At 61.1% G+C, this 13,812-nt stretch overlaps 1 protein-coding gene across 7 annotated transcripts in view; it reads left to right on the top strand.

Annotated features, from left to right (window-relative positions):
* The window catches only part of CHID1 (chitinase domain containing 1), a 38,731-nt gene that overhangs the window by 17,963 nt on the left and 6,956 nt on the right, over positions 1-13,812 (top strand). For 5 of the 7 annotated variants that reach the window (XM_032270541.1, XM_032270546.1, XM_032270544.1 and 2 more), the window contains exons 8-10: positions 3,351-3,443; positions 11,475-11,576; positions 12,085-12,240. In XM_032270541.1, the coding sequence (XP_032126432.1) occupies positions 3,351-3,443; positions 11,475-11,576; positions 12,085-12,240 (351 nt within the window). The remainder of the gene's footprint in view (positions 1-3,350; positions 3,444-11,474; positions 11,577-12,084; positions 12,241-13,812) is intronic. The other 2 variants (XM_032270542.1, XM_032270548.1) reach the window with 1 other exon arrangement.

The raw sequence follows: 13,812 nt of genomic DNA, 5'->3' as shown, positions 1-13,812 counted from the left end.
CTGCAGCGGCCGTGGCAGTGCCATCCCGTTGCTGCTTTGGGCAGAGGAGCTGCAGGGCCAGGCTCTGCCCACCTGGGGCAGCATCCCCACACAGCTCTGAAGCTTGAGAGAGGGCGGGGACATTGTTGAGGCAGAGCCTGTGAGGGGCAGGATTCCTGCCCGAGGGCCCGTGGGACCCTGCGCCTGGAGCCCATGCTGGCCCTGCCCTTGTGGGAGGCTCCATCCTCTGCACCCCACCGAGCCCTGAGGGCCTCACTGGCTGGGAGGCCGCAGGTTTCACCCAGAGCTGCTCCAGGCCCAGGCTCCGGAGAGCTCTGCAGTCCTGTTTTCTGGTGCTCAGACCCCTGCACCCTCAGCCAGCACTCCCCTCATCGGGCTGCCCGCTGGGTGTTTCTGAGAGGCTGCTATGTCCGCCTCCCTCCTGGGAGGCCTGGCAGCAGCAGGAGGACCAGGAGCTGTGTGGAGTGTGGCTGGGAGGGGCGCTGCAGTGGGGCTGAGGATGTCCCCAGGCTGTGGGGAGCCTGGTGTCTGTACAGCCTCTGAGGCTCCAGCTTTGCCAGAGGATCAGATGCCGGTGCTCTTGGCTGAGGGACAGTCCAAGGCCCGGTCTTAGGGGTTCCTTACTGAGCCATGGGCAGCGGGCCCTGCCTGGGCTGACCTTCTGGTACCATTTGAGGGGAGGGGTGTCTCAGAGCCGGAGACAGATTCTACCAGCCTCCAGCCTTTTCAGTAATCCTGGGAGAACAGGTCTATTAATCAGAGATTTACTGTAACTCATTTCTGTTTCAGAGCATTAGGTAGGCAGCAAGACGGCACCAGAGGACTGCTCCTCAGGAGACGCCTTGTGTCTGGGGTGGAGGCTGGGGGCGCGGAGACAGCTTCATTGTATCTGGGGTGGAGGCTGGGGGTGCTGAGACAGCCTCGTTGTGTCTGGGCTCCTGACAGGTCATTAACGTCAGGGTGGGAGGGCAGGAGGCGGGGCGGGGGTGTGTTTGCCAAGCAGGAGAGGCTGCAGCAGGGAAGGTTGGGTGGGAGCAGCCTGGGGCTCGTTGCATCCAGGCTCCTGCAGGAAGGTGGGAGCTGCCGCCGGCAGGGGCAGGCGGTGTCCGGGCTCCTCAGAGCAGCTTGACAGATTCCTCTGGGCGTTCTGCTGCCTGGGAGCTGCCACGGCACAGTCCTATCCCGACCACCACTTGGACCTCAGCCCCTAGCGTGCCGGGCCCAAGGCTGGTCCCTTGCGCTGGGCCCTGGACACAGGCTTGGGGCAGGTTTTCCTGCGGGTTTGTCGGCAGTGCCCTTAGCAGGGATGCTGCTGCGTCTGTTCCCTCCTCAGCTCTGGGTCGGCCCCTTACGGTTGTCCCCATGCCCAGAGGGCTATGATAAGGACACTCGGAGCCACTGGTGCCAGCAGCTGGCGGGATGAGGGGGGCAGTCGAGAGGAGCACTCTGGGTGATGCTGGCACCCCCGGCAGCTGCGGTCCACACTGCTTCTGGGCCCATATTGTCTCCTGGGGCGCTGGATAGACCTGACTCAGACATGTCCTCCCTGAAGGCCAGTCTGGGCCATGCCGTGAGCCCTCCTGTGGGAGGACACTCAGGCTCCCTGGGCCCCTCAAAGAGTGGCTGAGGGCACCTTTTGGCCCTCAGATCTGGTGTGTCCCAGAGGAAAGCCATCCCGGCACCGTCCTGGGATGCTGTGTGTATTGCAGACAGCACAGACGCCGCAGGCGGGAGCCAGGCAGGAGTGCCCCCAGGTAGGCTCAGCTTCCCCAGGCGTCTGGGCATGGCCTGCTCTGCTCACTTGGCTCTGGTGTTTCAGGGGCAGGGGCAGCATCCTCTTTGACCACCGCCTCTAAGTGATGTGCAGTGCGTGACAGCCCCCGGCACCCACAGAGTTGTGGGTGCTGCAGAGGCATGAGGACCGGGTGCCCCAGGACTGCTCCCCACTGAGGACTGTGCCCGCATTGCAGCCAGCAGAGCTAACACCAGATCCTCTGGGCCAGAGTTACCAGGAATTGATGGAGGCTTAGGTTGGAAAATGACAGTCCCATTTGGGCCATGCCAGGGAAACAGGAGCTGCCACCATGCAGCAGTTGCACGTGCCAGGCCTTGGTCCTGGCACCATCAGGATCACTGGGGCCTCAGGGTACTGGCTGAGGAACCAGCAGTCCGTCATGGCCTAACCCAGTTCTCACTGAGCCCGGCAGAGCCTTGTGCTGGAGTGGGGCAGGACCTGGAGCCAGCGGGGGCCGGCTTTTGCCCCGGCCTCGGTCCTGTCTCCTCGCCAGATAGGGCTGCTCCCAGGGACCTGCAGTGTGACAGAGAGTCCCCCCCAGCGTGGACACGTCACCCTGAACCCAACTTTGCAGCAGTGTGTGCTCCAGAGCAGTTTCTGCAAAGAGGTCACCTGCAGGGCAGGCTCATGGGCACCAGCGTGTGCACACGGCAGGCTTGGGGTCCTGACGGCTGCTCCCAGGCCATGCTAGGAGTGGGGGCTAGTGCCATCCTTTGGGGAACACTGCCAGCCTGCTCTGAGATGCCCCTGCCTCCACCTCCAGGGGACAGAGGAGGTTTACCTGCTGCTCTGTCTGGCCCCCTGCCCAGTGCCCTCCCCTCTCCTTCCCTGAGCCACACCAGGTAGGCGTGGCCCTTGGAGTGTCCTGTGGCCACCCTGGGGTCAGTGTCCTGGGCCTGCTGGGGCATTTCCTCACCTGCTATGTTGTTTTGTTTTGAGTTGGAGTCATGCTCTGTTGGCCAGGCTAGAGTGCAGTGGCACGATCTTGGCTCACTGTAACCTCCACCTCCTGGGTTCAAGCGATTCTCCTGCCTCAGCCTCCTGAGTAGCTGGTATTACAGGCACGCGGCTACTTTTTGTATTTTTAGTAGAGACAGGGTTCTCCATGTTGGTCAGGCTGCTCTTGAACTCCTGACCTCAGGTGATCCACCTGCCTCGGCCTCCCAAAGTGCTGGGATTACAGGTGTGAGCTATCAGGCCTGGCCTTTTTTTTTTTTTTAAACCTGCTATGTCTTTAGATGTCTGAAGTGTGATGTGGACACATGGGGCTGTTTCTGGTTGTTTGAGCCCCTCTTTCTGAGGGTCCCTGGGGTGCTGCACAAGCCCCCACTCTGGGGGGCCACAGAGTGTGAGGAAGTGCTTTGGGTGGACCCAGTGGGGCATGAGCAGTGTTGTTGGGGCTGCATCCAGAGACCGGCAGGAAGTTCCCACAGAGGGACTCCCCTGCCCTGCCACAGGGTGTCCATCTGAGGACGGGCCCCACCCCTTCCGGAGGCAGTGGGTGTCAGGACCCCGGGAGGTGCCAGCGCTGCTGACTCCGCCTCTGTTGTTGCAGGGGCCTCATCCACATGCTCACCCACCTGGCCGAGGCACTGCATCAGGCCCGGCTGCTGGCCGTTCTGGTGATTCCACCCGCCATCACCCCTGGGTAAGTGCCGCTCTCGAGGTGTGGGGTGGCTGTAGAGGGCTCTGGGGTCGGGGGCAGCCCGTGCAGGATGTCAGCCAGGGGCCCAGCACCTCCTGCTCACACCCAAACCCGTCTGCATACAGACCTCAGCTGCCGCACACACACGGGTGACCTAGAGGGGACAGGCTCTTTGCAGCCGGCCTCGTGCCTTCCTGCCTATCGGTGGTTGGAGACTCCTTCCACCCTGGACATATCAAGACTGCTAACAAAGCCCCTGAGTGGAGATAAACTTCCAGATGGGCCCTGGAGCTCTGAGATGTTTGGTCATTGAGGCCAAGTGTACCCCCCTGCACCCAAGGGAGATTAGGCTGAGGCAGGGACAGCCACAGCTACCATGGCCCAGGAGCCACCCACTGGGGCGAGGTCCTGCCCAGCTCTGTGAGGTGGCTCTTCTGGAACCCAGAACAGGAGGCAGAGTGCCCGGCACTGCTGTGGGAGCCAGGAGGGTCTCCCCTGTGCCAGGCACAGAAGGCTCCAATTCAACATGGGTGTCCCAGGGGCAGACCTGGGGGCCGAGTGGATAGAAGCAGGCTGAGTTGGGGGCCGGCTTGGCTGGGGGTACCTCAGGGGGCTCTGCCCAGGATCCACCAGCTGCTGAGGAGCAGCCCCTCAGGCAGACATTGGGCGTCCCGGCCTGCCTCTCCGGAAGGAAGCTCTCAGCCCTCACCTCTGCCGCCGCGTTTCTCTCCAGAGGCAGAGGTGACTGTGGGCCACTCACCACGTATGGTTGGGTGCGCCCCCAAACCTGAGGATGGCCAAAGGGACTCACGGAAGAGCCAGTATGTGCTCCCTGGCGCCTGCCACCCTGCAGATGCCTGTCCCAGCACAGGCCAGCCACACCCTCGGGTAGCACAGCCCTGGCCGCCCGCTGGGCTGAAAGGCAGCTTGTTGGCCTCCTTCACAGCCTGGAGGCAGCTGAGGGCCCTTTGCATGGTCGACCGCCTTTTCTCTCCAAGCTTTCCAGGGCTCTGTGCTGATGAGTGTTGGCTGCTGATGAGTGTGGGCTGCAGCTGGGCCAGGCAGTGCCAGGGGCAGATGGCAGTGTGTCCTGCAGGCCAGGTTTCAGGCCATGCCACCGGCCCCGCCATCGTGGGCAGCTTCGTCCCCTGAAGTGGGGCCGGCTGTGCTCAGACCCTTCTGGCTCCCAGCATCACGCAGCTCCTCATTCCTGATGGGCTCTGACTGCCCCCTCAATGGAAGACGCTGGAGAGTGGAAAGCCTCCAGGCTGCTTTGTACCTGGCCTGAGCCTTCACACGCACCCAGCATTGTGCACACGGGACTGCCTCTGCCTGCGACCAAGCCCTGGGGAGCCTCTCCCATCTACGGCCACTGCTCTGTGGCCTGGTCCTCCATCTCCCTTACATGTCTGCTGGGCTGACCTGTGGGTGGTACTGGGGGAGGGCCTGGCTCTGCCTCAGTGCTTCTGCTCCCATAGCCTAGCAGCGTACCCTCCCCAGCAAGAACAGGGCCAGGTTTAGGGCTGGGGTCTCACCTGTGTTCCGGGATCGGGGCCTGCGTCATCCCCTACTCTACATCTTTTTTTTCTTTTCTTTATTTTTAAGATGGAGTCTTGCTCTGTTGCCCAGGCTGGAGTGCAGTGGGGCAATTTCATCCCACTGCAACCTCCAATTCCCAGGCTCAAGTGATCCTCCCACCTCAGCCTCCTGAGTAGCTGGGACCACAGGTGCGTCCCACCATACCCAGCTAAGTTTTGTATGTTTTTGTAGAAATGAGGTTTTGCCATGTTGGCCAGGCTGGTCTTGAGCTCCTGGTCTCAAGTGATCCTCCTGCCTCATCCTCCCAAGCCACCGTGCCCAGCCTTTTCTGATGTGAGACTCTTATGTCTGACGCGTATGTTCGATCTGTGTTCCCAGGGTTTGAAGGGGGCAGGAAGGGAGTGGTTGGGAGGACTTTGCAGGCCTGGAGCTGGGAGAAATTCCTCAGGGTGGCAGCTACTTGTCCAGAGCCTTTGGGCCCGGCCACCTCTGTGAGGCTCCCAGGTTGCTCTCTGTGCTTAGGGGAGCTACAAGAGCAGCTGTTGGTGGGGACCAGCTCAGGAGCCCAGGGTAGTTTCTGAGGCCAGGGCAGAGGGCCGGGGGGCCTGCCTTCTGCTGGTGGCTGCCTCTGCCTGAGCTTCTGGCCCTAGGCAGGAAGTGGGCAGTCAGAGCTGGGCCAGGCCCCTGCCCCTCACCCCACAGTAACCAAAGCTTGCAGGGCGCTGGTGGGGTTGGCGGCTGTAGGGTGGGATGCAGGGCTGGGGCTGGGGGCCGCTTTGACCACGCTGGGGGCGGGGCCAAGGCCTGCGGTGGGGATCCCCAGGGAAGTGGGACCCAGCTGGGTGGAGAGCTGGCTTCCCTGCAGAGGTCAGGAGAACTGTTTTATCATCTGTGTTTATCCTGCCCCTACTCCACCCTGAGGGAAGAGCTGCGTGCTGCAGAGAAGCCTCATAAATGCCTCTCCCCGATACTTTTTCAGCAGAATGTAATCATGCTTGTCATTCACCTCACAAGAGCCTTACTGCCAGCACGCAGCCCCTCCCTTTCCAGGGCCGCTGTCCAGGGAACAATGGTTCTGGGAAGGATGTCTGTGAGCAGCAGGGAGGGGCGGCCCCGTTGCCAAAGGCAAATTCATCACGTCCTTTGTCAGCAGACAGAGGCAGCCCTAACTCAGCTGTCACAGACCCCAGGGGGTCTGGTCCTGGAACTGGGTGCTGTGCTGACCTCCAGCTCTGCTCCCAAGGTCACAGTCTGAGCAACGGAGGAGACCCAGAGGCAGAGCCATAGCATAAACCCCACAGGCCACTGGGACCAGCAGGCCATCCCCAGGTGTCCGTGTGGTGGTGTGTCCTTGCATAGGGAGCAGAACCCCTGGATCTGCCTCCAGTTGGCCTCATGTTTTCTGGGCACCCTTAGCTACTGGGACCCCCTTGGGTCCAGGGAGCTGATCTCAGCAACCCAGGAAGGGCTGGTTTCCTTCCTGGCCCTGCTGGTGCCTTTGGTGGCTTTGTAAGCAGTGGTCCACTCTGAGGTGGGTGGGGCCGCATCTCTGGCCATCTCCTCCAGCCCCCGTGGTTTACTGTGTGTGGTGCCCGACTCAGCAGTCAGAGAAAGGCCATCACTGGACCCCCAGCACATTTGCACAGAGGCCCCAGCTCCTGTCCATCTGCCCCTTGCTTGCAGCCTTGGGCAGGGGCTGGCCGCATGCTGGCGTTGTGTGTGGAGGCCTCTCGGGGGGACTGTGGCACCCTGTGCAGTGTGGATAGACCGAAGTCCAGGCTGAAATCAGGCCCCAAAGGGCCAAAGGGTGCTGGCCAGCCAGTCGGGGAGAGGGCTAGTCCTGCAGGCTGATGGACAGTAGAGCAGCCATCATGACGGGGTGAGGGGGGAGCCCCCAGGGCTGGGCAGGCCGGCACAGAAGATAGGCGACTCAAGGCTATGGGGAGCAGGTTCAGAAATCCCCGACAGGTGGGCAGAGAGGGAGGGGAGCTGTTAAGACCCCTTGGGACAGTCTGTGGGGGGAGGAGCAGGTGTGGGCACTGGCTGCTGGGGGCAGACGCCCTGAGCATGAGAAGTTGCATGGACAATGATACCAGCATCTGTTAGGGTTGGGACTGGTGTTTCCTCGGGGCTGCTGTGAGGCCTGGCAGTGATGCCACCATTTCTGTTAGGAATGGGGAATGGTATTCCCTTGGGGCTGCTGTGGGGCTTGGCTCTGCAGGTGGCAGCTGCGGGGCCAGACGGAATGGCTGGCAGGGACTGCTGACCACAGGCTGAGGCCATGTTGACGTGGAGCCAACGCCCCTTTTGCGTCGACTGCACCTGTGCAGATGCTACCTGGAGGTGCAGGTGGTCAGCCGAGGGAAGAGGGCATCTGCCACGTGGGGCCAGTATCAGGACCAAGGTTGGTGGCTGGTAGAACGTGGGAGTCGTGCTGTGCTGGGGGGACAGTGGGTACGTGGCAGGGGCTGTGGCCCACTCGCCTCACTGTTGCCTCTCGGCGTCTGGGAGGACAGTGTTCTGGAGGCTGCAGCCACCCTTGTTCTGGCAGCCATGGGGTCCACGTGGCTGGAGAGACCTGGTCAGGCCCCAACCTGGGATTGCTTGTTCCCTCTTTCTGGAAAGAGGGAAAGGAGAGGTGACTTGGGGAGGAGAGTGTGAAGCAGCCAGCTGGACAGTGCCGGGGTGCTGGGGTGCATAGCAGCCTATCTCAGCACGAAGCTGGTGCAGGGGCAGCCCAGGCGCCCAGCCAGCTGGAGGGGCACTGGTGTTGGTATGGGCCCGGGTCTGGTCAAGGCTGAGTGGGCACTCACCTTGCCTGCCACTGCCTGCATGGGGCCCGCCCAGGACATGGGAGGCGGGAGGCAGGAGGCAGGCAGCCGGCTGCGATGAGCATGTTTTCCTCCCTTCCTTCCTCCCTGGGCCTTCGTTCCTCAGAAATGATTTCAGAACATGGTATTTTCAGTGTGAGCAGTAATTCCTGTTCGTCAGAAGTCACACTGCGTCTAATCCGTGGCAAGCTGTTACTTTGTCGCTCAGCCGTGGCAATCCCCTCTTGTCTGGGTGCCACGGGGCACAGAGACAAATGGCTCCGCTGTGGGCTGTCGCGGGTGTGGGTGAGGGACACAGGCTGGGGAGGGGCGGTCCTGGCAGCGGCCCCTGCGCAGCCTGTCTTCCTCACAGGTAGGAGGAGGTCCACGTTCCCAGGTGGTCCCCAGGGTCGGCACCAGGTGAGGGGTGGCTGGACCATGGGCCCAGGCCTGGTGTCCTCCCCTCTCTCCCACTGAGGGCTACCGTGAGCTGCTCCTGCCTCGTCCTAGCTGTTGTGTTACCACCTTTATAGCCTGAGGACCGTTCCCAGCCTGTGGCCGTGGTTGGTCCCAGCTGTAGCAGAGTTGTGGGGTCCGTGGGCAGCTGTGTGAGCCCTGAAGGGAAATGTGTATCGTGCCACATGCATGTCACATGTCGGGTGCACTGAGGGGGTCAGTGTGGAGCCACGTCATGGCAGGACTGTCCCTTCCTGCTTGGGGATGTCATGGAGATGCATTTCTGGTGGAGGCCTGGGGGGCATTTGTGGGTGGTTTCTGTGTCACTTTCAGTAGCTGGTGGGAGTCAGGTCCTAGGCACATGGTCTCATCTGCCAAGGCCTTGTGGGGGAAGCCAGCTCTACCAGGAATGGCCATGAGGTGGTGGAGGGCAGGGAGGTGGTGGGGGCGTGGCAGCTCCATGGATGTGGGGGAGGCTCGAGGGTCCAGCTCATGGCAGGAGGCCGCATGTCTGATAGCATGTGAAGTGGGACAGGATGCTTGGGAGGGCATTGTGGGCACAGGGGTGGGGGTGGTCGGTCTGTGGGACAGGCCCCTGCAGAGCGGGAAACTGCTCTGAGAGGGCTGCCATGAGATTGGCAGAGGAGGAGCCGAAGGCCAGGGAGTCACGCCGGCCAGTCTAGGCCAGGTGTGGTGGCGTGTGCCTGTAGTCCCAGCTACTTGGGAGGCTGAGGCGGGAGGATCACAAGCTCCGGAGGTTTTGAGGCTGTAGTGAGCCAAGGTCATGCCACTGCTCCAGCCTGGGCAACAGAGCAAGACCCTGTCTCAAACGCAGAAGAGAGGAAAAGAGAGAAAGCAACAAGGACCCCAGAGAAAGGCAGGCAGGAGAGCTGGATTCTGAGCCACGAGAGGCCGCGGTAGACACGTGCACGTAGCTGGGCAGGCCAGGAGATGCTCAGTCTCGTTATTCATGAGGGAAGCGCAAATGAAAACCACGGGGAGATCGCAGCCCAGGAGCGGCCAGGCGGGGATGGAACCCACGCAGCACAGCCTGGCATCAGTCCACAGGCTGCTGTGGGGCTGTGAGCCAGGGTTTCCGTGTGGGAGGGGCTGGGGGCCGCCTGGGACCGACGACAGCTTGCCCTCCAGCGAGGCCTCCTTTTTCTGCGTCCTCACGTGGCAGAGAGCTGTGGTATCTTCTCGTAAGGACTGTAACTCCACCGTGGGTCCCATCATCACTGCCTTGTCTAACCCTAATCACCTCTGCAAGACCCCGTCTCCAGAAACCATCCGGTCGGTGGTTAGGTTTGTGGGGACACGGCACCCTGTCCACAGCAGGGCTGACTGATCATCTTGGCTGTCGTGCAGTGCAGTGGCACCATCACGGCTCACTGCAGCATCCACCTCCTGAGCTCAAGCCGTCCTCCCACCTCAGCCTCCCAGGTAGCTGGGACTACAGGCACACACCACCATACCTGGCTAATTTTTAAATTTTTTTTGTGGAGACAGAGTCTTACTGTGTTGCCCAGGCTGGTCTCCAACTCCTGGACTCAAGAGATCCACCCTCCTCAGCCTCCCAAAATGGCTGGGATTACAGGTGTGAGCCATCACTCCCAGCCATTTTTCCTTTTTTGAATCAATCAAAAAGGCAGGAAGATTGCTTGAGCCCAGAAGTCCAAGGTTGCAGTGAGACAGGATTGTGCCGCTGCCCTCCAGCCTGGGTGACACAGAGGCCCCCATCTCAAAATAAGAGAGAAGAAATGACCTTGGGTGTGGGTGAGAGGACCTGGGTGGAGGCCTTGGCCCAGCGGGAGGCTGCAGGGTGGGGAGGGTCCTGTGGACACCTGGATTTGGGGCTGCGGTCTTAGGGGCTCCTGGCTATAGGGAGGGGCCCAGGCACTGAGGGAGGCCACCAGGAGGTGACAGGCATAGCACTGGGGGTGTTTGTCGGGGTTCCAGGGAGGCTGACCATGCCTGAGCAGTGAGGCTGGGCAGGCAGGGCTCCAGGAAGAGAGATCGGGGCTGAGGGGACCATGGATGATGCCCCACGTCCCTGCACACTCTGGGGCCTGGGTCTCATGGTGTCCAGCAGAGGAGGGAGGCCCGGACCTTGGACCTGGCAGACTCAAGGCAAGGGCTGGGATAAAGCTGCACATCTGGAGAGGGGCTCCTCAGACCTGCCAGGTGGGTCCAGGGATCTGCAGGGGCATCTTTGGCCCTCACGCCCTTGAGAGAGGCTCCAGCACTGCCCCCCAGCACGGAGGCCCCTGGCGTGGTCCGTATATGGGAGCCCAGTAACCTTCAGAAGGGGTCAGAGCCTCACTGCCTCACAGGGAACCACCTCGCTTCTGTGAGTGCCACTCCGTCCGCACCCCGCCCTGTGTCCTGCTGCCGTGAAGGCCCTCAGCCCTCAGCGTTGACCTTTGTGTGCCCCTCCCGTCTCCCCTCTGCTTACAGACCTGGTGTGGAGCGGCCATCGGCGAGCACTCAGCTGTCCCTGGGGCAGGCGGGAGGGCTGCCCCCAGGAGACATTGGTCCCCAGTGGATCTAGGTCAGGAAGGTGGGTCCCCAGGGGAAGGGCTGCCATCCCGAGATGGCCCAGGGCTGCTTCCTCCTCAGTGCCCATACCACAGGTGCCCACAGCCAACCACCTGCCCTGGTGCCCACTCCGCTGTACTGGGGAATGTACTACACAGCCCTGCTCCATCCTGGGAGCCAAGTATTTGTCCTTCCCTTCTCCCTGCTGAGGTCCAGAGAGGGCTTTGGACAACCTGGTGGGGTCAGGCCGATGCTGAGTGGCCTTCAGGGCTGGCGTCCCAGGAGCTGGCCCTGCTTTCAGGGAGGCTTTGGTGCAGACCCTGGGTGGGGACGCTCCTGGGAGCCCGGATCCGTCAGCTGCATCTCAGCAGCCCCAGCTCTCCGCAGTGGCCCACCCTCTTAGCTGCACTCCACTGACCTTGCTCCTCCATGGGCAGCCCTGGCCTGGTCTGCCCGCTGTGAGCCCTGTTTTCAGCTGTAACTTGGTCTCAGGGAGGCCTCTGGGCCCAAGTGACCACATCCTCCTGTCTTCCCCAGGCCCCAGCCTCTGTAGCCCTGACCCAGTTGCAGGCTGCCTCCACCCCACGGAAACAGTGACCCAAGGCCCACACAGCCAGCTAGCCGTCACCCCAGCTGGGCAGGGGCTTCAGACGGCGTAGAGTAGCCTGAGGGGGCTGTACCTGTCTTGCAGGACCGACCAGCTGGGCATGTTCACGCACAAGGAGTTTGAGCAACTGGCCCCCGTGCTAGATGGTTTCAGCCTCATGACCTACGACTACTCGACAGCGCACCAGTGAGTGGGCTTGGGGGCTCCTGGGCACAGCAGGCTCCACAGCAGAGCAGTGAGTGTGGACCTGGAGGGCTCCTGGGTGCAGCAGACACAGCTACAGTCTGTGGCTCTGCATAAGGCCACCTGCTGAGCCTGGATGCCCACCTGGGGAAAGCCGGTGGCACCGTGCCCGCTCCATGCCCTGTGGTAGTTACATGGGTGGGGCCCTGCCTGGGGTGGAGCTGGGTCATGGGGGGGGCACAGGCACAGACCCCCTTCCCAGCCATGTCATGTGGACTCCTGCCTGTGGCTCTGGGGCAGGGAGCCGCACATGAGTGCCTGGCCCTGGATGTGGGTGCCTCATGGGGCCTGCTTTGCTGACAGCCCGTTAACATGGATCATTTCTGTTCTTCCCGACTTCGGAGAGGCAGCTGCAGCCTGGGGAGAAGGCATCCCTCGTGGAAGGCCCCAGCGATGGCTCAGGAGCATGACCCTCCCTGTTGCTGAAACTCACTCACCCCTTGCCCTGCAGGCCTGGCCCCAACGCACCGCTGTCCTGGGTTCGAGCCTGCGTCCAAGTCCTGGACCCCAAGTCCAAGTGGCGAAGCAAAATCCTCCTGGGACTCAACTTCTACGGTATGGACTACGCAACCTCCAAGGATTCCCGGGAGCCCATTGTTGGGGCCAGGTGAGCCAAGGGCTCTTCCTGCCGTGCTGAAAGTGTCCCCCGGTGTGGGTGGGTGTTGGAGGATAGGGAGGGTCCCAGTCCTCTGGAGCTCGTGTACCACAGCGTCGGAGATTGGGCTGGGCCAGGAGCCAGTCATGCTTGGTGCCCACCCCACCTGGTCGCCACCCACAGCACCGCCACGTTAGCTGTCCCCACATCTGCGTGAGGCTGCGTCCTCCCTGCCAGCCTTGCCCCGCAGCACCCTGGCTGGGGCGGGGCCTCCTTCATTGAATGCAGGACTGACCTCCTGCCTTGTGCGTTCTTCGTGCGCTCTGCCCGTGGGGTTTCTTGACGGCATTGATTTACCTCGTTTCTGGAGGACGTTCCTCCCGGCTGTGGGGTTCCGGCATCAGTTTCTCGTCGGCACTTGAAGGTTGTTGCCGCCTGCTCCCCTCCCTGCTTTTAGGACCATCTCATATTTATCGCTGGGTTTGAACAATTTAATTGACGTGTTTTCATTTTCCTTTTGCTTAGCGTTCATGGAGCCTCTGGAATCTGTGCGTTTATACTCAGCAAATTTGGAAAATTTGGGGCAGATTCTTGAAATACTTTTTCTGTTTCTTTCCATCTCCCCTTTCCTTTGGAGACTGCAAACACTGGATCCACTGAATGTGTCCCGCAGCTCACTAATACACCTTCTACTCTTTGGGATCCTTTTTTCTCTGTTTTCTTTTGTTTTTTTGAGACAGGGTCTCGTGCTGTCACCCAGGACGCAGTGCAAAGGCGTGATCACAGCTCACTGAAGCCTCAGCCTCCCAGTAGCTGGGACCACAGGCGCGCACCACCACGCCCCACTGATTTCTGTATTTTTTTTGTAGAGACCGGGTTTTGCCGTGTTGTCCAGGCTGGTCTCAAATTTCTAGGCTCAAGTGATTCTCCTGCCTCAGCCTCCCAAAGTGCTGGGGTGACAGGTGTGAGGCCCAAGCCTGGCCTGGTCATTTTTCTTGCTGCTCCCAAGCTGCTGTCAATCCCATCCAGCACCTTTGTCACCTCACGTGTTGTAATTCAACTTTCTTATTTTTAGTATATTTTTATTTTTTTGAGACGAAGTCTCACTCTGTTGCCCAGGCTGGAGTGCAGTGGCACAATCTCCGCTCACTGCAACCTCCACCTCCCGAGTCCAAGCGATTTTCCTGCCTCAGCCTCCCTAGTGGCTGGGACCACCACACCCGGCTAATTTTTTTGCATTTTTAGTAGAGGCAGGGTTTCACGGGGTTAGCCAGGATGGTCTCAATCTCCTGACCTTGTGATCCGCCTGCCTTGGCCTCCCAAAGTGCTGGGATTACAGGCGTGAGCCACCGAGCCTGGCCAGCATGTAATTCTCATGTCTGGAGGCTTATCTGGGGTCACCTTACGTGTTCGTGTCTCCACTGAACTTTTGCACACTGGGATTCAGGCGTCTGCGGATGCCGACGTCAGGGTGGGTTTCCGTGGGCTGCTTCTCCTCCTCGGTCAGGGTCCCATCGTGCTGCCTTTCTGTGGGCCGGGTACCCTTGGGCTGATGCCTCAGATGTTGCAGATTTTACTGTGTTG

The sequence above is a fragment of the Sapajus apella genome, unplaced genomic scaffold (genome assembly GCF_009761245.1).
Source record: "Sapajus apella isolate SASKATOON/1434 unplaced genomic scaffold, GSC_monkey_1.0 scaffold212, whole genome shotgun sequence".
Lineage (NCBI taxonomy): Eukaryota > Metazoa > Chordata > Mammalia > Primates > Cebidae > Sapajus > Sapajus apella.
Note: the sequence above shows the minus strand (reverse complement) of the source record. Positions and strands in the feature narration are given on the sequence as shown.